This window comes from Manis pentadactyla, chromosome 4 (genome assembly GCF_030020395.1).
Source record: "Manis pentadactyla isolate mManPen7 chromosome 4, mManPen7.hap1, whole genome shotgun sequence".
NCBI classification, from domain to species: Eukaryota; Metazoa; Chordata; class Mammalia; order Pholidota; family Manidae; genus Manis; species Manis pentadactyla.
Window position 1 is genome coordinate 55375911 of NC_080022.1, and position 24555 is coordinate 55400465.

The window sequence follows — 24555 nt, forward strand, 5'->3', positions numbered from 1 at the left end:
TGCAGGCCACCCTGTTTCCTTCACACCTCACTAACCTCCTCCTCCTTCAACTCCTATCACTGATGTTTGCTTTATATTTTGCTCTTTAAAAAATTTTTTGCACACCAAAAGACATTTCAATTTTCCAGAAGACAGATAATTTGCACTTTTTATCCTTCTCCATGTTGCTTAGCACTGTCCTTGGCTTACAGGAAATGCATGACAAATTCTCTTTTAATGTTTTTTTTTAATTGACGGTTGATTCCTAGTTTATTTTCCCAGTAGGAAGACTCTCCAAGTATCCCTGAGTAAATATCTAAACATACACTGCTCAGCTCTCACTTCCAAAGTTAAAATCCCAAGGTCTTAAAATAAGACGCATGTATATCCTTAATTGGGGGGGGGGCTCTAAAATGTCCTGAATCATGGTCAGGATAATAAATGCCTAATCTGCACTTGTATTTTATAGAACTCACCTGAGCTGGATGAAGAAGGCTACAGCATCAGACCTGAGGAACCTGGCTATATCCTTTCTTTACATTTTATTTCAATTTTTGTTTTTTCTCAGAAAACAGTATGGTAAATTTAGGTTTTGAAAAGGTGCTGGAATAACTCAAGCTCCCCAAGGCCTGTTGTCCCTGATATTAGAGTTGAATAAACAGTACAGAGAACACCCTGATTGCTAACAAGCAGGCATTTTGCCTCGATCTATTCATACAACAGAGAGAGAGGAGAAAGAGAAAAATGTGCTAAAAAACAATTGTGCAAACTGTGGCCACTGGGCTGTCTGCTAAAACCTGATACGATAATGTCATTTATCATGACTGGAAAATAGTTCGTTCTGGTGCCTCCCAACAAATCATCTGTGGGCAGAGCATGTCACACCCTGAAGCACTTAAAACTCTTCACATATCGTAGTGGCGTTGCTCTCTTGGTAGACAAAGCAAGCTCATGTGTGCCTGTCAGGGTGTGTACTGTGTGACCCAACAGAGGGCCAAATGCAGCAAAAGTATGGAACATAATTAACTTGAAATTCACTATCCTTAATCAAGTTCCAAGGAAAGGTGAAAACTTCCCAGACTTTCCTGATTTACTCTTTCATTTGTTTTGCTTTGATTTTCTGCATCTAAAGATACTTTTTCTGTTTCTCTCTGCAAGCACTCTCATCTTATACACATCATTACCTCCCACTAGAAAAAAAGTGTTACGTATCCTTGACTGTGTTCTACCTACCAAAGGAAAGCACTTTTATTCTTCAAGTGAATCGGAAGAGGAAGAGGAATCCCATAAGAAATTTAATATCAAGATTAAGCCATTGCAGTCTAAAGACATCCTCAAGAATGCTGCAACTGTAGACGAACTGAAGGCATCAATAGGCAACATTGCACTCTCCCCGTCGCCAGTGGTGAGTGGTTTCTTATGTCAAGCTTTGATGAGGTTGAACAGAGAGCTGTGTTCTGCCCATGTGTGTTAAGCAGATCAGAAACTCCTAAAACTGAAGGCTGTGTATGGTCGTCATTTTTTATACTCTGTGAACCTTTAACAGTTCATTCAAGCTTTAGGACATTTTGCTCATTTTATGTTGCAGTTCTTGTGCTTTTCAAAATGATAAAAATGCATGGGACCACTCTTATTTCTGATGTACTTTCATGCAAGCATTTGAAAAAGAAGGAAAAAAATTACAAAGATTATCCAGACCTACTTCTGAAGTGACTGAAAATAATATGAAGTTTACATATTTAACTAGGAGTGATTTTTTAAAACATACCTAAATGTCCCTTTTTATGATATAACACATAGAAACTCTAGAACCTCAGTGGAAGAAATCCAAGGAAATTGGTTTTCTTTAAAAAAAAAAAAACTTTCATTGCTATGCTCCAAAAAGAAATAATAATCTAATATTATAGATCACAGTCAAAAAAGATATTAAAACTCATAAACTTCATTCTATTTTATTTTTTATCAAGTTGTCTTAAATATCCTAATCTTCTAGGTACCTAAAATACAGGTATACCTTACTTATACTATTAAAATTAATATTTTTCTACAATTTGTTCTTCCTTTCTCCAACTCATCTACTAAATTTCTTTAGTTATTGAATTCTGAGTTCCATCATTTACTGTATTTTTCTCTGTGGTGTTTGATAAATGCTGCAATTGTTTTCTAAAAATAGCTGTGAAGAGCAGATGAAGGCTCTCAAACTGGCAGCTAATATGTTCTTGGCATCTTCTTCAGGGATGTGATCTCCCCACAGCAGTCCTCCTGAATGGAGTAGAAGGCTGAGCCATTTTTAAGATGCTTCTGGAAATATCTCAACTAACCTTTCTAAAGGAGTTGTAATCACCTACTCTTGAGAATAAACCTTTGCCTGCCTGGGATGAGCAAAACCTGTAATGACACCTTCCTTAGTGCTCAGTGCTTATAATAGGCTTTATCACTGCTGTTAGTGACAAATAAAATTACTGCGAATAGTAGTCAACCACAGCAAATGATGTTTCAGGTAATTTTTAACCATATACTTACTTGCTATCCTAAGGTGTCTTCCTGAAAAGGGAGGCATGGAATATATTAATTTTCTTTCCCTGCTTCAATGGAAGGTACAGATTTTAAACTCACCTATTAGTCTGTGATTTCTAGTCACAGGGGCATTTTAAAATGCATACACTTCCTCCTTTTTGTTGACAACTTTCAAATCATTTTTCACTTAGTGAATCTTTTTTTTTTTTTCAATTAAATGCCTGGAAGTAGTTTCCGTCCACTTCTCTGTCAGGTGTAATAAACGCAGTAGGCATTCAGAAGCTACCTGGGGGTGAGTGTGAAAAGGCAAGACCACGGAATTAAATAAACAAATTTACATGAAAGAAAACTTACTAGTACTGTCCCAGACACACACCGTGTATATTTGCTAAAAGCTGGTTAGATCTAGGGAAGAAGAAATCCTCTCTATCAAAGACAATGTGTGTGCCCAAATCCTCTGGTAGATGTTTCTCCAGCCAGATATTGCTGAGGATGCAGCAAGAAGAGTGGCTGTGTACTCTGAGCTCTTCCCAACACCTGTGTCAACATCATATGGTTAAGACTCTGATGAAAGGTGTTAAGGAAAGCAGTGTGAAGACTGGACGGAGACACCAGAGAAAGTTACCACAACAACAGCACTGCAAACCCAGGGACCCTCACACCCCCCACTCCACTCCCCCTGCACCCCAGCTAGTTCCTTCCTTCTGATGTGAGGACCAGGGACCCTCACACCCTCACCCCACTCCCCCTACACCCCAGCTAGTTCCTTCCTTCTGATGTGAGGACCAGGAACCCTCACACCCTCACCCCACTCCCCCTGCACCCCAGCTAGTTCCTTCTGATGTGAGGACCAGGGACCCTCACACCCTCACCCCACTCCTCCTACACCCCAGCTAGTTCCTTCCTTCTGATGTGAGGATCAGAGACCCTTACATCCCCACCCCACTCCCCCTGCACCCCAACTAGTTCCTTCCTTCTGATGTGAGGACCAGGGACCCTCAAACCCTCACCCCACTCCCCCTACACCCCAGCTAGTTCCTTCTGATTTGAGGACCTGCTTCTGCCATCACCATGACTCCCTAGTATTTGTGATTTTTTATATTTAGTATAGGAAAGTGAGCTGTTACTGTTACTCTAGGAAAGGGCAGGCATGAGACTAACTGGAAAAATATTCTTGGCTTTAGAATCCTTGCCGTCTTCTAGATAACCTATGTGTACCTTTATTTCACAAGTGACTTATGCAGTATGTTATCTCCAAGACCAGATAGTTAGAGAAAGCCTTATGATATCCAGTTAGTGCCATGATAAAAATGGCAAATGCTTCATACAACTTTAGATGTCTCCAGCCAAACCATCAGACATTCATATTGCTGGACTGAATTCAGGTACAAAAAGAGAAATAGAGCCTATACAAGTTAATGATTTATCAAAATATTTTATTTAGGCTCTAGTTCTTATGCTACAAAAGCAACAAGCACTAACCGAAATAGAGGAAATTCCAAACCATAAGCTACTCACACAATGGCTTATGTTGGATTTCTGATTTCTATTTCTTTTGAAGGATTTTAAGATAAAGCTGTGCTTCACTTATTCTTTTCATCCATCTGTGAATACATATCAATGAATTGTAACACATTTAATATTTCTTACTATAAATTGGTTTTTATTTTATTTGAATAGTTTCCTTATATACACTAAATGGTCAAATTACTCAATAGATGAATGAAATGAATAATGAATGAATGAATCATATATATTTACATGTATATACACTATAAACCTATCTGAGAATTACTCATCCCCAAAACAAAACTTCAGCAACATAGAAAATCAGGGCTTTAATAGCTTTCAAAAAATCCAACTTCATAGGCACATAAACATAAAATTTCAATCCAGATCTTGCCTTGGCTCTTGATTTTTATGTAGAAATAGGACATAATATGGGCCAGGAGAAGGCAGAGCACCAAAAATTGAAGAGGAAATGATGCAGAGGTTAACTTACAGAAAAAAAGGTGTTAATTTCTAACCTTATCATGTTGTAGTCTCCTGATAAGATGCCCTGCTGATGGCAAAGAGTCAACAGCACCCAGGTTTTAGTTGTTGATTTGGCATCTGTGCATGTTAGAATATTGGTAGAGCTGTTTTAATAGAGACCAAAATACTAATAACTTAGACAAAATAAGTGGTTTACTTCTCCTGCATATAAAAGTCAAAGATGGTAGGCAGTCCAGCTGGGTAATAGAATCCTACTCCAGGGGTCATAGAGCCCAGAACTTTCTATATTATTGCTCCACTTTTCTAAGGGTGTGACTTCCTTATCACCACCAGTCATCTCTATGTTCCAGCCTTGGGACGGAGGAAAGAGAAAATAAAAGGCAATGGTTTCCTTTAAGAATTTAACTCAGAAGTACACACATTGCTGCCCCTCAGATTCCCCTGCCCATAATTTAGTCACATGGCCATATTAGCTGAAAGGAAGTCTGGGAAATGTAGTTTGGGGCTAGATAGACATTTAACCACCTAAAATCAGAGTTCTGTTACTAAAAGATAAAGGAGTGACTGGATATTGGTAGGCACTGACAGTTTTTGCCACTGTTTTAAATAATCTTAGATTACTTTGGGGAGTTCATTAGGAAATTTGATTTCTTTTTCCTGTTTACCTTCAAATTATTACCAGAACCTATTGCATCTAGAAGTTTCCTTTTAAAAACTTATAAATAACAGTGATGCTATGCTGCATGCCAGCCCAGAGCAGAATGACAGAAACAAATTTCATTAAAATGCCAATTTGTTTGGTTGATACAGACCCTTCCAATGGTAATCTTACAAACTTAACTGCTTTTTGAGGCAGGCTGTTCCATTGTTGAAAGAAAAGTATTAAACACAAATGCTGTCTCTGTGTAAATTCTGTCGTTGGTCGTAGTGGTGCTGTTTAGAGAATGAAGAAAGGGCAAAGCCCCTCCTTTTTCCAACAGGTTTTCTGTGAAGCCGGCTGATTTCCAACTCCAAATTTAGTACATGGATGTTTGTTAAAGAGTGATATTGGACTCGGCACTGGTGGGGTAGGGTGGGCAGAGGGAGAAGTTAAACTGTTTGCGTGCCCAAAAGCTGATCCCTAAGCTGTGGGGAAATCTAGAGCTAGAATGGTCCTTCAGAGCTGTCCTGAGTTCGGCTGAGATGGAAACCTTTACACTGCTCTATCAATCTGTGCTCTGATGTGGACAGGCTAAGAAGGGGGGTGACCTTGAGTGATGCAGCTCTCTGCAGCTGAGGCAGATCTGGAAGTGCTGACAGCTGAAGCTGTCATGGTATGTTTTGGTATCTACTGTGAATTCCCTGTCCCTGACTTAGGACCTTTGATATCATTACCATTCAATAAATGCTTGTGTGTATGAGCGCGTGAGTGAACAAATATGTGAACAGGACCAGGCCAAGGAGAGCAATGTGTCATGTCACTACTTCCCAGTTGTACATCTATCCACTGATAACACACTTCAGCTCCCTCACTCACCATACGAGGATACACCTGTGTTCCCATCCTGGCCAAATAGTTCCATTTTGTTCAAACCAGTGATGGAAATGTCATGAATCACAACGAGGAATCTGAGAGGCATGGAATGCCGACAGCTGTGCCTAGGTCTACCAACCAGGAACCTTTCAGAGAGAGTAATGGGTTTAGTGTGCCATGACTATTTCTTTATGTTGGCACCTAGGGTTATCACCTTCTTTTCCAAGTATTTTCTGGCTGTCTGTTTAAATAATTTGTTCTAGAATTTTGGCTTAATAGGAGGCAGCTGAATGGTAACAGAAATTGCATAGCACATGCATTCAGACAGGCCTGGGCTCCAGGCCCAGGTCCACTTGTTCTGCCTAGATGAACTTAGATAAGCCGTGTAATTGTTCTGTACCTATGTGACCTTAGATAAGCCCCATGATTATAATTTTGTACATTATATAAAATGTAAAGTGATGATAATAATAGTCCTTATTGAGTTTTTGTGCAAATTATTATTGGTGTCTGGCAGGGTCAAATCTTTGACTTTTTGTCCCCTGTGCTTAGCACAATGCATGGCACACACCAGGCACTCAATTATTTAATCAATGACTAAATCAATAGTAGTAACAATGTCTGATGCATAATTGTTAGTTCTTCATTACCAGTTGTTTAGCCAGGGTTCCCCAGAGAAACAGAGCCAGCAGGGGGAGTGTGTGTGTGTGTGTGTGTGTGTGTGTGTGTGTGTGTGTGTGTGTATCTATAAAGAGATGTGTTGTGAGAAATTGGTTCACATGATTAGGGCGGCTGAAGTTTCACTCTGTGTTGTCTGCAAACTGGAGACCCAGGAAAGTTGGTGGTGTAAATCAGCTGAGGGGACCAGGGGTGCTGACGGTGTGGATCTCCGTCTGACAGCAGAGAGGACGGGGAGATGTCCCAGCTCAAACAGTGCATCAGGGAAAGGGTGAATCCCACCTCCCTCTGCCTTTTGTTCTGTTCAGGCCCTCAATAGATTGTATAATGCCCACCCATATAGGGAGGGTGATCTACTTTACCAAGCCCACCAATTAAAGTGCTAATCTCATCAAGAAAAAATCTCAAAAGAAACACCAAGAAATAAAGTTTGATCTGGGTTCCCCATGGCAAGTCGAGCTACATATATAATTAATCATCACACTAGCAAAGATATATATATATATATTTTTTTTAATCTTATTTTTTCTCCCATATTGTGAGTCATGGCTTTCCTTCCCCATTTACTATTTCCTGTCCTAAAAGCCTTCTGTGTTTTCATGTCCTGGACTATGATATGTCTGTATCTCAAGGCTTGAATGCTGTAGGAGCTTGGGGATCTCTTGCCTCTCTTAGACTTTAATTCTGAATGAAATCTGATCCATGTCTCAGAGGACATACTTTTAAGTCTGTCTTTTTTTTTTCATATTGGCCATTTGTGATTAATATTTCTTTAAACAGAAAGATAAACATTGTGATTATTCCCTAAAAGAATTGATGTACAGTGGGAAAAACATTGGAATCTGATAGATCTGAACTCAACCTCTTGCTAACAGTATTGCTTGGGCAAGTTTCTTAAACCTGTTTGAGTCTCAGTTTCTTCAGGTCTAAAATGTGTATAAGGAACACCTACTCTATAAGGTGGTTGTTGGGATGCCTATCTCTTCCTGCAAGCACAATGTTGAAGATCATTCCCCCTAGAGGAGGATATAGAAGCATAGTATTGGATGAGTAGTTCTGCTGTTTGCTTCCCTTTATACCACACTCCTTACATTCAGGATAAAAGCAAGCCTTCATTACATCTTCTAAGAATGGCTTTGTTCTTAAAAAATAAATTTTTTTTCTAAAAGGAGCTAAATTAAATAATGGAGTATAAGGAAAATTTGCCCTTACAAAACAACAAAATGAGAATTCAACATACAACTGAATATAATTCCATTTAAGATAATTTGAGGGAATGGAAATAGAGATTTATTCCAATAATATCACAATTAAACAACTACCTCTTAATTAGGTTGCCTTGGGTAAGTTCAAAACCTATGCTTTGGTTTCTCCATCTATAAATGAAGATAATTCTCATGCCTATTTCACAGGGCTATTGTGAAGGTTGAACGTACTTATTAAAGATACTACATTCAGAGATTATTTCATTGGTAGAATTATCTGCAAAGCCTAGGGCACATTTTAAAGAATATTATTAACAGTGATAAATCAGGAAACCCGAATAGCCAGTCATTTAGAGCCAAGACCGGTAATTACCCTGTGCAGAAAGCTAGAACAATTAATAGAAGAACTTTTTTTGTGATGCCTATGAACTGGTTTTAGAGGAAATCCGGAAGTTTTCCTAAATTGTTTTGAATAACCTCAAAATCTGGACAAGTATGGTGCTTCCTCAGAAGACTATTGAAGGCAAATATTCACAGTAGGATGCTGTATTGTGTATCCCCCACTAAATTTATTTCATGGAGAATTGATATCATTTCCCACACCCCTTCAAATCAATTCACCAAATATTTGGTGAACACCTTCCATGTGGCATTCAAGCACTGAGGTCTAATATCAGAAGTATTTGGACAGACTTTGTCCAGTCTTCTTGCTAACACTCTGCCTATAAATTATCAGAAAACAGTATGTAACCAATGTTGCTGGCAGCCCACAGAAGTTGAACATCCCCTTGTGGTGCAAATCCCTTGCATGCCTTCACTTCAGGTTCCTGATTGAAGATAAGGTCTTCTGCAGTCAGCCCCCTGTTGGCCTCCCTCTCAGGGGGTCCCGGCTTCCTCACCCCTCCCAAGGTCCCGTATGTAGACAGCTCCATTTCTCCTCAGGGGGCGCTATCTGCGACACATCCTCAGCCCTGTGCTTTGCTCCCTGAGTACTTAGGAATCTGCTGATCTCAGAGCTTTCGTGAAAGTGAGAAGACAAACACTGACTGGTTTAATTCTTGCTGCAATATCATCTTTTCTCATGTGTTGCCATTGATTCTTTTATTTTGCTCTCTGTGAGCCAAGAATCATTGCTGCCTTACTTCCAGATGTTGTCTGTACCTAAAGTGTCCAGTTCGGTACTGACTAAGAATTTTGGCCCTGGAGTACATCAAACCTAAGTTTGCATTCTAGCTTTGCATTCATTATCCATGTGACCCTGGGAAAGTTATTTAAACCTTTACACTTCAGTCAAGGCTAAATCAGATATAAAAAGAGGTTAATAATACTACCCACTCATAAGATTCTTGTAGAAATTAAAGAAGGGATCATGTAAAGTGCTTGTACTTTGTAAGTAAATTTATGTATGTAAGGTCCAAAGAAGGTGCTATTGTTAATCAGGAAAATAGAGTACTTCATGGTGAATACTTGTAAACATCCTTCCGGTCACCAACTACTTTAAGAACTTAAAGATGGTGATGATGTTCATATGGCAGCTGTGGAAGTTTAATGCTATGTCATGTGCTTCACATGTATTAACTCATTTATCCCCACAACAACTCTATGAGATGTGTACTGTTATTATCCGCATTTTACAGATGAGAAAATTGAGGGATGAAAGGAGTAATTAACACACCTAGGATGTCATAGCTAGTAAGGGAAGTTGCTGGGATATAAACCCAGAGGGTCTGGTTTCTGGTTTAGAACTCTAGATTACCACTATGTATATAGTGGTATGTACATATATGTGTGTGTTTGTGTGTGTGTGTATGTCTATTCCTTTTAATGAAAGCTATTGGCTGTCTTTCCAGGGGAAAAATTGAAACTTCATTAGCTCATCCAAAACATTTTTCATATAATTTCTGAGTACATACCCCATGAAGGCTGTCAGTTTGATGGCACTACAGGGCCCGTGATCCCAGCTCAGAAGCACACCTTCCAGGCTTTCTTCCCAGTCAGTCTACAGACGCTCCTTCCTCGGTACTTTGAGTGTCATTCCACATAACAGGAGAGCAAAGACTGAGCAGACAGGTCAGTCAGGCTTCATTGCTGTTGTGTCATATGTGATTTCTAGTTTATTCAAATTCTCTCATTTTATGTTAAGACTTCATGCACCTTTGTTTTAAATGTTAAGGAATGACACATCATTTCTATATGGCTTATATATTTCAGTTCCCCCAATCAATCAGCAAGTAGTCTTTAATGTCGGTGGTTCATTATAATAATGGTCTACGTTCTATAAATGCCTTTATGACCAGAAAGATGGAATGAGTAGCCACACTATTAAGTGGACAAGGAGGTGGTCATCACCCCATTTACAGAAGAAACTAACTCAGAAAGATCAAGAGGCTGCTAAAAGTTCAAGGGCCAAGATTGAACTCTAGTATCTGCCTCCTTTCTACTAAGTTAAAAGCATAGGATGTTTTCTCATCTACAAACTAAGGGTCTTTCATTCAGTTATCTTTAAGATCCCTGTCTGCTGTATATTATGACCCAAGAATCTCTGTGGGAAGCTGTTTGTTTAGGGACAGTTTGGGGATTCCTCAAGGAGCCAAGAAAGAGAACATTTCCTTGAAGGACATCAGTTAAGTAAGAAGAATACAGGCTTTGGAGTCTATCTTAGACTTGTCCACTGGCAACTTCCTTAACTTGGAGCCTCAGATCCCAAGTCTGTAAAATGGAAACATGAGCATCCACCTTCCAAGGACTGATGTAAAGAGGACATGAGATAATGTTGCAAAATGCCCACTTCAGTGCCTGTCACTCAGGAAGGGTTCTATAAGTATCAATTTCCTTTTCAGCTCTGCTTTCCTATTCCTTAAATTAAGAGACTTGTGGGAGGTGGAAAGAAAATAAAAACAGCAAGGGAGGACTTCAGCAAAGTCAAGGAGAGGATGGCTGACAGAAATGATGTGAGAGTAGGAGTTGACCTACTCTGGCGTTCATGCTAGTGCCTCCTCCCCTTCCCCTGTAAAATTCAGTGATATGGGAATTAAAGAATTTGACTTGGAGTTTTGAAAGAGGAATTAGTTTAATCTTGTTTCTGGATTTGCAATGCATAGTGGTGCTACTTGATCAAAAAACATGGGGAGGGGGAGACAGCGCTGAACTGGAGGCAGTCTGGTACTATTTGCCTATTCCAGGTGGCCCACCCACCCTCCCATCCCCAAATTAGCCTGCCAAAGAGTAAAATCCACGAATTCACTGCTGCTTGGTAACACCGCCCCCTTTCCTGTCCTCACTTTGACAGAAGGTTCAGCACCCCATTGAGTTCAGTAAAAACAGTCATCAGTGGGGGAGGAGAGCTCCAGTCTCCTACACCCTGGTATTCACATGCTGTGCACAAATGCTGTTCAGTGCAAGAGGAGGCTAAAGATGGCATGCATTCTGATACTAAGTGCCCAGCCCAGACCTCAAGTACAGCAAATTGGAGGGAAGAGGCTCAGCTTGGGTTCTACTCATTACGGAGAGCTTCATAGGGCAAACATGATTCATATTAGGTCTAGACCAGGGAGAGCAAACTTGGGGGATATAAACTGCCACCTCCCCCATTGCACACCCTCAGTAAACATTGCAAGTGGATCCCATATCCCAGATGTAGTCTGAGAATCCCCTTTTGACAGAGCTGCAGACAGCCTGGCCCAAATCATCCAGTACTGGTCTATGAGATGTAACTTTATTTTTCCAGGCCTTGTAGAGAAGGATAGGTGGGAAAATGGGTGGGACCTTCCTTTTTTCAAAATACATTGTTCCTTTTACTGCATTATAATAAACCATGGGCTGTCTGCAGAAAAATTAGTTTCATATCTGATATGTGTTTGTTCTTTCCTTCACTACTAAATTTTTCCCCTTGGAAAATCTCTGTTGATTTCATTTCCTGACCTTTAAAATAAAAATATCATTTTTCCAAACCTTTTGTGCCCATCCTATGCTGATGAGAAGAAATCCTGGGTTTGTTGTCTATTTTGATCTCCTTGAAAACGGAGGAAATACGAGTTCAGTCTGGATCACCTTTGGCATTATTTCCCCAATTAATATTGGTTGTACCTGCTGAGTGCATGGTATTTTGCTTTCCATTCTAGGGCGTAAGTATTAAAATTTCCTTCTGTAACTCCAAATTCTTCAATGTTAGGATATTCTTACCCAGAGATCATGAATTCTTGAATTATATGCTTTTAATTACAATGCTAATTAAAAAACAAAAAGGCTAATTTTTGTATCTTCCAGGTCTTCTAGCTTGGTAGTATTAGTCCAACTGGTATAGAGTTTAAAATTTAAAACTATTTCTATTAGCTAAGGGCCATAATCAGGGTAGAGCAGGCTCTGTAAACAAGCAGTCAATTTGGAAAATATTTGTAACAAAAACACAGCTGTGAACAATTCAGTAAGTGTAGTATTTGTGACAACTAATCCTGCCTCCAAAAGTTATAGATTCTTACTCTTTCCTTACTAGGGCCTTTCCTCAAGAGCCTGCAATACTTAATGGCACATAGTAGGTACTGAGAAAACACTTGTTGGTTCATTGGACAAATAGCTGCTCCTCACTGTGCAAAATTGTATGGAACTTGGTATTTCCCTGTGATACAGCGCAACTTCTATCCTTCGCAGTATTTCATAAAGAAAGCAAATCTGTGGTTCTCAATTTCAATTTCTTTGATTTTTTTTCCCTTCAGTTCAACCAAGTTTTCTTCATTATTAGACGGATGAGGCTCATTTCTAAAGTTTATTAGTATGTTCTTGCTTTTCCATGGGTATAAGTTTTTTCATAATTCTCTTCCCCTCTTCCTACACATCCCCAGTGAGATGTCTGTTTTCTCATCCTAAGTCTCAGGCTTCACTCACTGTTAGACACTATATTATCTTTCTTAAACTATTACATTTATTTTTATATTAAGGAGTTTGTATAAACATATGAGTAATAGTATAAAAATAAGTATAAAGAATAGGATAAAAGTAAGTATATTACTGTGAGAAAAAAGTGTCTATCCTTTGTCCTTTAAAAGAGATCTTTTTAGTGCCAGAAATAATCTACACTGTGAATGCACTTTTTAGTTGTTTTAGAAAATGTTCTCTTGGTGACTGAGGGAAATATCATTTGACAGAATGAACATGAAATTTCTTTCTGTCTTTTATATGTGTCTGAAGGACAGTCGCTAACTGCCCACAGACCTCAGGAACCTTTTGAGTCAGTTACCAGCATGGCAGTGGGGCAGAGAGGCCTGCGAGCCAGTCCTGAGTTGCTTGTCCTCAAGTGGTCAACTCAGAGGGAAGGCAAGATGGACTGGCCTCTCTCCATTTCGCCAAACTTAAACTCCATTTTCACCTGCTTGACTATTTGAAGCTCATCTTTATTTAATTTTTTTAACGTGGTACATGAGAAATCAAAGTAAACTTCCAAGGAGTAATGAAAAACAACAGCATATGTCACAGCCAGGAATTGTCCGATAATTGTTTCATTTGTTTCATCCATGCCTCTTCTCAGCAATCGAGTTACTGAACATCCCTGCCTGAGAACTGCTGATCAGTAACAGGCATAAACCTTATGCCCTGCATAAGGCAATAACAGGCCCAGAGGGAAGCCAGAATCCTTACAGTGGCCGTTGAGAGCCTGAGGGTGGAGACTCCCCCAACTCCACACCAACACCTGCCACTCTTCCCTCTCGTTCCACTCCTCCCTGGCTCCTGGCTGTGCCCCTTCTCCCAGAACAGTGCCTTGTGACCTCCCTCTCAACTTTTGCTAAAGTCACATTCTTAATGAGGCCTACCCTAATCACCTTATTTAAAAATCACAAAACTCTCTACCCTGGCATTCCCAAACTCCTTTATTTGATCTACTTTAAAAAATTTCATTAGTCATCTTCTAAAATACTAAATATTTTGCTTGTTTTGTATATTTTTTTAGTTATTATCCATCTCCTTCCCCTGCTCCCCAAAATAGGCTGATTGAAGCTTTTTTATATTGTTCCTTTTGTTTTGTGCACTAACGTACCTAGAAGAGTGCCTGGTCTTTATTAGGTACTTAATAAACATCTGTTAACGGCCTTATAAGTGAATCAGTAATCCTATTTGTAAATATTTGACTACTCATCCATAACTGAAAGGGAGTAGTTTTAAGGTTAAGCAACTGTCAACTCTTAAAAAGCTTACAGATTTCACCAGGCTTTTTATGTCTTGATCCCACTCTCTGAAGCTTGATGCTAAAATTTCTCTTGGCAGCTCAGTTCCTTGTTAAGAGGGCAGGGATGTATTTAGAACACAAAACCTCCATGTAAAGATCACTGAAACTCTATTTTATATTTTCTCCATTCACCTCTGTTAGCTTTGGCTCTGGGTCTTAAACAGAAGTCTGTTTTAAATATTGTGGATCTCTAGACCCTCATGCAGAAATGTAGGCTTCAACAAGACCTGACCTGAATGACTTGCACTAGAAAGTGATCTGGGGTAAGGATGAGCTGCCTTTCAGCAAGGCTTGCAAATTAGAGAATTTTATTTTCTTAGACTATAGGACAGGAAAATCCCTGCATCTAGAGATGATTCAGTGGTTAGGTATTGTCTAGTCAAAAAATTCACTTACTCTCTGTCTTTTTTCAAGTGTACCTGGAAGTATCATCTTTTTTCCAGTTATTATCTTTCCCGTAATTAAGAAACTAATCTGTTGCTATTAGCTCATTTTAAATCAAGAAATACCCTTGTCCTCCCCAAAGGGAATTATCTTGTCATGTTTTCTCTTTATTTGTTTAACATTCTAAAGAAACCCTTAAGCCAAGAGACCGTAGCCATAGGTGTTGGTAGCTTCTAACAAGTAAAACAACATAATGAATAAAGATGGTTTGATCATCGTGTGGTTTGAAGTGGGAAGAGTGGGGAGAAATGAACGTTTGTGTGTTTATGTTTATTCTTCTGATTCTGATTAACTTAATAAAACTCATTTAATTCTAGAAAAAAGGTTGAGACCTTTTTTCTGATTACCTTATAATCAGTTTAATTCCAGTATTTGAAACCATACCTAGAAACGCTAACTTTCTGAAAGGCTTGTTCTCTGATACCTGCTATAACAGACAGGCATGATCTATTTAAATCTTTCCATTGGAAAGATCCAATATTATTTTCCAGGCTCTATGGTCTGTGGGCTTTTAAGTCTGTTGTTACCAGATCCCACAGCTGATAAGGCCCTGAAAGAGGGTTCAAACTGTTGAGAGGACTTGGGCTGAGCCCACCCTGACCAGACTCTGGGGTTAGACATGCTGAGATCCAGTCCCAGCTCTGCTCCCTTGTAAGCATCTGACCCTGGAACTCATCTGAGCTTCCTTTCCCTCACTGGTAAATTAGAGATAATAAAGACACCAACTGCATAGGGTAAAACAATAGTAAGTTCTCAGGAAATGTTAGCTGTCAGTAACATCTACGTTGTTTAGTCCTCACAACAATTCTACAAGGTAGTGATCATCCCTACTTTACAAATTATGGGATTGAGGCACAGTATAGTTTGCTCAAAGGCATCTAGAACATAAGGGGCTAAGCAATTTGAATATATAAAAACTTGTGCTCCTCCTTCCATAGTAATTCCTTTGAAGAGATTTGATTTTAACCCCAAAATTATTTTTGTCTGTAGATTGAGGACTTGGTCCTTAATAATTTTCATTTCTCTGTGCTATTTACCAAGGATCTCAGTCTGAAGGCAGCACCAACTATATGGCCCCTATCTTGGCCCTCAGTTACTCTGACACATGGATTTCTTGCTATAGGAGAACAGTCCACCCTGGAGATCTGATCTCATAGCCCTAACTAATGTTTGTGCAAAGTTGTGCAGCTTCCTTGGAGCCTTTGTTACACATATTAGCACCCAAGCTCACTAAGTAGAAGCTAGGTAACACATTTCTAGGATCTAGTTAAGGAACCATTACACTGGGACCACATCCTTTGGGCTATACACAATTCAACCATATTTCAGAGAGCAATTCATCTTTCTATACTTTAAAAGACACTGTGCTTTAAACATTTTATAGTGTTTTAATGCCCCCCAAAGAAGAGTTCATAAACATGCATTGAGTGCCTACTATGTGCCTAGCACTACATTTGGGGCTTGAAACAATCTACTCATAATGATTACTGTGAGATAAAATTAAGTGAAGACACCTAAATAATATAGAACAAGATAAGAACTACAAAAAGTATACTAGCAATTGTTTTCGCTTAGGCTAATAAATGCCAGGCAAATAGAAAGGCCTTCAATATGGGCTTATTATTTTGAACAAAAAGAATGTGCTGTGACCAAACAAGAGAGAGGAACAATTTATTCTAACCGGGAAGCTTGGGGACAGCCTCATGGAAGAATTGTTACTGGCCTTGAAGAATGATTGAGACTAATTAAGAGAGAGGAAGAAGGCTTCAAAGGCTAAAGAAGCAGCTTGAGAAGTAGGCACAGAAGTGTGTGAGCATGTGCACGATCAGCTGTCAAGGAGCCTCTGCAGCTATTAGTAGGTCTCATACAATGGAAGCAGCCGCGCAAGGGTGCGTGGGCAAGCTGGAGCCTGTCCTGAAGGCATTACATGACGGAATGAAGCTTGTATTCTACTTTCTGAATAATAGGGAGTTTTTGCAGAGTAATGTATACACTTGACTATTTTTGGAAAAGAAAATCCTGAGGATAGTGCAAAAAAGTGGATTTAGAAGATGAAACTGGAAATGGGACCACTGGCTGGGAAGCACATGGAGACAGCCCATGGAGGAAGTACCTCTGTCAGCAAGAGATGAGGGCCTCACTAAGGCACATGCTGAGGAATTAAAGAGCATTCGAGGAGCCAGGGACCACTCACCAGGAAAGCAATTTGTAATCCACGGGTAGTGGAAAGAAATTAAAGATGGGCTGAAAGAATTGATGGTTCTCGTCAGGATGTCTTGTGAGATGTCTTGTCTTCTGGACAAGGTTGGAGTTTCTGGAAAATCTCGTGTTTTAATTTCATGACCATGCTTGGCTGCAGTGTATTGATGGCTTTTCCAACTCCTATTACAGTATTACAAAGCCTCATTTTCTATTTTCAAGGCAAAATTTATTTGCTAAAAGTAAACCATTCAAAAGAGAGTTTAGGATGTGCTCAAATGGAGGTCAAACCAATGCCTTCTCTACCTTGAATTTGTAAGGCAGAACTTTCTCTACCTATTTAGATTTTCAGCTGGGACTCTAACAAAAAGATTAACAAGAGAAAAACAAATAGAAGTTTATTAATATGTGTACCTCATATATGTATGGGAGACACCCAGGAAAAATGAGTAACTCAAGGAGACAGCTTTAGAATTCAGGATTAAATGCCACCTTAATAGTGGAAGGGAAGAGGGGGTAGGCCTCTTACGGGAGAGTCAATGACTTTTAGGACAGATGTATGTGCCTTAGAAGAGTTGATGGAAAGTATGATAATTTGTGACAAATATGCCTGGGTGTGGTCAGCTTCTGGTCTCTCCTTGATGAGAGTCAGCCTTCCTTAGTAATGACACTTCTGAGAAGGGGATTTATGACAATTGATTTCCTTCTGGAGTATTTATCTTTAGAAATGAGGGGAATTCCGAAAAAGCTTCATCCTGCATTTGCTGTTTTTCAAGCGCTTACAGCTATGTCAGTGTGGCATATTTGGGGGTGATCTACCCCTCAAACTCAAGCCAGCAGCCTAGGTCTGACCATTTATAAGAGCATTTGGAGAACTGCTTTCAGTACAGTTATTCTGAGCTTTGAGCTATTCTTGAAAATATATTTTACCTCTCTGGTTTTCTCTTTCTTTTTCTCCCCATGCCTACACTTTTAGAGGAAAAGTCCGGTAAGAAATAACAAGTCCTTTCCACATTCTGGACAAGCATTATTTATTCTGTTATTTTCATCATCTGCATATCTAATGACTGACTGTGTTTAACACCTAAACAAGATTTTGAATTTTAAAAACATACCTTTGTGAACCAGGATAAGGTCTAATTATGCCCCAGGGGGAAGAAAGGAAGTTGGTTGCTAAGTGACTTTACAAGCCTGTTATTAAGGGCCACAGGGTAATTTTGTGAAGATTCTGCCTCAGTTACAAGCATATGATCAAATATTTTAGGTATTAAGTTTCCTTTGTTGCAGCTTCCACTTGCATTCATCAAGCCACATATACACACCATGAACTATGCAAACATTTCTTAAGTTAATTTTTGGTTTAACGTACCACACGATAGCATCCGTCCTGAATGAACATTTGTGAAGCTGGCCTAGAAGAGGGAAATTGTCTTTTGGTGTGTGTGTTAATTAGAAATACATCCCCTTCTGGAGTCATCAGAGACAGAAAAAGATGACTTTTACAGGCTGCAATAACCTTTTACATGGCCTTTTTTTAGTACCACTGGATGATATTTCGTGGCAGCACAAATCTGATATGATGTACCTACACCTTTTTTTTCATTTTAGAGCAATAATGAAACAAGTTTACAAAAAAAATAATAAAAGGCAAAAACTGCTCTGCTGCCTGGTTTATTGGGAATATGTTCCCAGGATGCCAATGCATGGCTGACACAGATGACCTTTCCACTGGTTTGTTGACTGGTTCTTTCTAACGCACCTAAGTGGAGGCTGCAGTAAGTGCTGTCCTGCCCATGGGCCCAAGCCGCCGTCTCTGCCCCTCCTGCAGGGTATTGCCGGAATCGCAGGATGTTCTGCACTTGCAGCAGGTCCACATGCCAGGAAGCAGGAGGTGAAGACAACACCAGAAGAACAAAAAAATGGGATCAAAATATTACAATTTATGAAAATACAGATCCAACGTCTTTTTGTTTCCAAAACTAAAACGCACTTAGTAGTATCACTAAACAGCTTCTGAGTAATTGAGAACCAACTGTGTAAGACATGCTACCTGGTACACAGTATTATTGGTGTGCTGAAGAAGCCTTTCTTTATATTTTGCCACTTTCATTTATTCTTGACCCTGAATGTTTCTCTGAATTATCTAAATTTGTCCATTTCAAGTATTGACTGGACTGTGTGGCCTGAAGTTTACCTGTGGTGACTAAAAATTCTCTGTTCCTCACTGGTTTTCCTCCTGTTGTCCTTAGAGCAATTTTAACCACAAGTACTACCTTTCAGTTTTTAGCTGTGTGTCTTTAAAAATGAGTCTTTCGCCCACTCCTATGCCTCATTTTTCTTTTGAATGTCCATCTTGTCGATTGCTCAATCTGGTCAACTCTTAATGAATCTTGCTTAGTAACAGGCACTCTGTTTCTCTTCTCAAATGGAGTTTAAGATCATCCTGACTAAGTCCTACTGATATAATAAGTATTCACTGCAATCTGACTTGAAATATATATAGGAACAAGTTTAAATGTAGACAAACACCTAGAATGGGGGGACAAATAGGTGCAAGCTAGATATTTTGTCATAACACTAAGCATTTAAAAGCAAATTTGAATATTGGCTGGGATCATAATAATAAGCATAATGATCATATATTCTAATTCTTTCCTAGAAAATTCTCTAACATGAATCACTGAATTGGCTATGACTAGACTGTATAAAAAAATATTTGGTGTTTTGTAGCTTTTCATACATTTTCCTCTGTTTCCCCAAAGCACTGAATTTAGCAAATGAGGATGTTGTAAAGCTTAAAAACCTGAGGTTGGTTATTTAGTGATTTTGATGAGCAAGACAGATTGTGTTTGGTTATACCTTCTTTTTATAAACATCTTAAAACACTTACCCACATTGGCTAAGACTGAGGTATCCTAGTTAGCTGAATTTAAATTAATCCTTTTGTGCAAAAATAACGAAACAAAGCTGGTGTAGAATAAGGACACTGTGGGGATTGTGAAGACATAGCCTAGAATATTTTCTTTTAGGGAGGCATATTCATATTACAAATTATAAAATTTTATAAATACAATGTGTTCTAACCAAACCTCTTCATTCTAGTGACCAAGGCATAAATTAATAGTATATTCCCACCTTGAAAATAGCCTCAAAATACAAAGTAAGAGTTATCTCTTATTTGAACATCAAAATAAATGTAGAGGGAAAAACAAAATGCTTTTCCAAACCTTCCCCAGAATGCACCAGAAAATCAAGAGAAATCTAGGAATTGAACATTAGTTTGTTTAGAAAATGAATGGATCAATTGCAAAGTCTCCATCTGAGTAAATCCAGTGAAGTAAGAATGGTAAATAAAATTTACTGAGAGGTTATTATGTGTAATACAAATGTCTATAGTCAGAGACAAATTGGCACCTGAGGATTTTCAACAAGGTGTTTTCTTTGGTTGTGCAGTTATAAACAATCGTAGCCCACACTTAAATACCAGAATATTTGAATTTTTTCAAAGATCGAGATGTACACCTTCTCTTGACAAATCTGAAGACCTGGCAGCACTAGGCCCCAGTTTTTGCATCACAGGAACAGGTGCACGTGAGTAGTGGTCAGGTCCCTAAAGCTTTGTGAAATACACATACCCTCAACGCACAGCACCCTTCTCCTTGCCCTGTACACTCTTGAGTTAGCAACTCAACACAAAGTGTTCAACTTAGAGAATATATCAAGACCAGATACTAAATGAGTTTCCCTCCACCTTTTAAGCAAATTCTGTATATGAGGAGCATGAAGACAGAGTACTAATGACTTCAAAATTACTGGGAAATGACAGGAGAAAGAGTAACATAAAACTTAAGAGGCAAAGACTCTCCCCTCCTGGCTAATAAAAATTTTGCTATCCTTTGTTCTGCAGATTGTTCAGCAGAATGTACAGGTGCTCTATGAACGCTAATGGTGATAATTAACATATATATAGCCCTTCGGTTTTACTTCTGGAGTTTTGTTTCAGATAGCTCTTAATTAGAGACCCTGAGGCTTTCTGGGTCTGACCTTCATCAGCTTCTAGCTGATCTTCTGGATTCTGGCTAGTAAGCTTGTAACTACATGAATTTGAACAACTGTTCTTTAATGAAGACATTTTGAAACTGAAGTTTCCAAAATACTATCTGTGATGTTGTCTTTTACTATAGAAAATACAAAAAGGAACTATTGATTAAAAATATAGGTTTGTAACTCATTGGAAATGAGTTATGATATGACTTAATTTGGGTAGAGTTATTTTGAGAAGTGTTCCCTATAATCTCAAAATAATAAAGTTTCTTTGAATTTAAGGCTCTGCTTCTATATGGTTGCAATTTGCATTTTATTTTGCTTTATTTCTCACAATTTCATCTTGGGGGAATTTGTGTCACTTTTAATCCCCTTTGCTGTCATTTATGCTAGTTTTAAATGTGAATCGCTTGCCATGAACTTGAAGCAAGAATCATAAATTCCTCCAGTTCCTTCTTTAGAGAACTTTAGTCAGGTCATTAAAGAATTATAAAGTCTAAGTCTTAATATAAAAGAGTGAGCTTCTCTCAAAATAATGTATGCATTAGTAAAAGAGTTTATGCCCAGAAATTCATATTCATAAGCATATTTTTCTTATTTTATATAAATTGCATTCATGCATATGGACAGATTTATAAGAAAGGTGGGATCAGTATGGAGCAGCCCCTGAAAAGTTAGGCAAATAATAAAGTCTAAAATATTACAAGTAAAGTTGAATAAATATTTCTAAAGTAGTGAGTTGTTACAAAACATTCAAAACAAGAAGTAACCATTCCTGGTTCTCTTTAGGAGACCCTCAACAATGTCAACTCATGGTCCTGGAAAGAACATGAGAATGGGAGAACAGAGATCTAAACTCTGTCTCTGGTTCCAGCCGTTTACTAGCTGTGTTCGCAGATCCTCACTTTGCTCTTGGATCATAAAGGCAGTTGGACTAGGTAGCCACAGAGGCTTCCCAGGTATAAAAGACTATAGGTTCTTGTTTCCTGTCTCTGTTCTGGAGGTTCATTTGAGCAACTTTCCAGACACTTTTGTGTTTATGCTTCTGGCCCAGATTTTGTGATTTGACAAATACTGGGTCCCAGGCAGCCTCTGGTGACTTCATGCGCTACCCCATATCCTGAGAGTGAAACTCAGCAACATCTCTTTCCCCACTCATATTATAGTCATTCTTGTTACTGCAGAAAACTCCTAAAGAGGAAGAGTGATCAGAGATTGCTGGAGTAAATTGATAGCAGCCATAATCAAGGTTCGAGGAGTGAGAGAAAGAAGTTGTATGTCTGCTTGTTGTGTTTTTCTAGACATCATCTGGCCCACCAGTGTTCTGTGGTGCTGGACAGGTTTCATTATTCCCACCTGTGCTTGTCAGTGGCTCCTCATCTTCCCCATCACCTTCCTACCCATTGGCAGAGGCTGCCCAAATCACCACACCAAGAACAGATACTTGCAAAAATAAAAAAATGTCATCAGTACTCATTACGCAGAACACTAAAGAGAGCCAGGCAAAGAAGAGGTCTCTCTAAGCCTGCTCTCTGATTTTTGGAGGCTCCAGTTTAGACCCTAGTCATGTAAAAATTCATCATGCCTGTGGTATTTCGTTACACCCTGTGGTGTGGGGGTCCCTGCACTGCCTATTCTCTCAAACTCCCCACATTGTCTGGAGAAAAACACCTTATGAGGAGATGTTAGAAGCTGTCAGTAAAGTCTTCTTGTATGTTTCTGCTTTGTTCTTGTGTACACATAACTGAAACTAATATATCCCCATTAGTATTTTACAATGGATAATTCTCTTATGGTTTAAATAAGCCACAAACACAATGACTGTCTGTCTTCCTTTGGCCGGACCACTTGGAGTGTATGTTTGCTCAGCTGTTTATGAAGTCCGTTACCCAAGCCTGTTGACTGATCCATCATTCTCTGACTAGGTGTCTCTTCTCTCTTCCTTTTTGCTGATCACAGAGGCGCAGCCCGGTAAGAACTCTCAACATTTTTACCTTGAACATGTATAGAGAAAACTGTTGCCAGGGCAAGGTGGCCAAGTTGGCTTCCCATTAAATTTGTGATAGCCCAGTATGAATGAGGCAGTTGAACTGGGTTTACTGGTTGAAAGCCTCTGGTTCTCTAAGTGTTAAGAGCATATTTTAGGATTATCAGAGCACTTTTTCGTAACAAAGTAAATCAGCACATAGGTATCCCAACTCCTAGTGCTTAATTTGAAAAGTGTGTGTGTGTGTGTGTGTGTGTGTGTGTGTGTGTGTGTGTGTGTGTGTGTGTGTGTGTGTGTGTGTGTGCAAGGTCTGGAGATTAACCAGAAAGCAGCATAGAAGTTTATAGCACAGTGATAGCAAAGAATAAGAAAACTATAAGGGAAGTAAGGAAATATTTTTTAAACCAGGTTGTTTTTAAGCCTGAATTTAAAATAAGTCCCTGGACCGTAACTTACATCGGTCAGCCTACACCAATACATAATAATTCATAATCATAATTGTCATCTTGGGATGAAGAGACATGCTTTCAAGTCAGTATTTCTAGGCCATCACGTAATTTCATATTCCATCACTGAAGACAAAGCAGTATTAGTCTGCATTGTTCAAAATGAAATCTGTCATTTTCCTCAGGTAAAAAGCATGATGAATTTAAAACAACAAAAAGAAAGATCTTTCCTTTGTTTGGACTGACCTCCATCTGCCTGGTCAGTCTTTGGAGAGGGCACATGAGCTGAAGACAATGCCCTCTGAAATATCCCCAGGCCTGTGCCCGCATGCTTAATCAATGATTATTTAAGGCAAATCCTCTGCCCCTGCTGACATGGTGGTGGCTCTGTGTTCAAACCACACAGCTGGTGATCAATACAAACAGCTGCAGGGACTGTTCTCCAGGTGTGGAGGATCCCAACCCAGTAGCTATGTCACATCTCAGATCATGGCAGGTCACTCTTTTTTTTTTTTTAAAGAAAGAGTGAATTAACTCTTTCAAGTTCAAAATGAAGGAAATGTATTCACAGTACACATAGAAGGACAACCGTGGCTAGGAGGAAGATGATCACTTGGTGAGAAGATTCTGTAATTCAGTGAGCTTTTCTCTTGGATGTGGTTTGTGTGATCGACCTCACTGTAATCTTGTGCTGGATTTGTTGTGCTGCAATATCAAGGCCATCAACGATCTGCATGCTGGACCCAGCCGACAACGGGACTTTCTTTTCTGTTCCTGCAGACTTGCTGCTGATCATTAGAATATCTGTTCCTTTCTAAACTGATACCTTTTTTTCCTCCTAATTTCTAAACAACAAAGTTTTCTTGCATATTTCTTCCACGTCCTGCTTGCACTTACCTGGTGATTGTTCATTCGTGAAAAATATTTAATAAAAATGTCATGGGGCCCTCTCATTTAATACTTCCTAATAGTAAACATCTATTGAATGAATTGATAAACTGGGAATCAATAAACACGAAAGAATCTTGGTACCTTTCTTGGTTTCATGAGTATTATAGCTTTAATAAAAGGGGTAATTCAGAGAGACCTAAAGGTCTTCAACACAGCCTCTGGGGTCCCTGGATAACTACTGCATTTCAGGCCTCACAATCCCAGCTGGGTCCTATTGCATCAATATCAACCTTGTGATTGACTCCCTGGAACTAGAATCCCTGTCTTTTCCTTCAGACCTTATTAATAAAAATATGACTCTCTCAGGCTCCATAACCTAGAGAAATATTTTAACTCCGTTTAAACAATTAGTTCTCTTATTATTTTTGTCTATAGAGTCT

At 39.1% G+C, this 24555-nt stretch overlaps 1 protein-coding gene across 9 annotated transcripts in view; it reads left to right on the forward strand.

Moving 5' to 3' along the window:
* Window positions 1–24555, forward strand: part of SGIP1 (SH3GL interacting endocytic adaptor 1) — a 190060-nt gene that overhangs the window by 91777 nt on the left and 73728 nt on the right. For 8 of the 9 annotated variants that reach the window (XM_057500290.1, XM_057500291.1, XM_057500292.1 and 5 more), the window contains 2 exons: window positions 449–503; window positions 1209–1384. In XM_057500290.1, coding sequence (XP_057356273.1) covers window positions 449–503; window positions 1209–1384 — 231 coding nt within the window. Of the gene's footprint in view, window positions 1–448; window positions 504–1208; window positions 1385–17723; window positions 17736–22750; window positions 22763–24555 lie in introns of all 9 variants that reach the window. The other variant, XM_057500298.1, reaches the window with a different exon arrangement.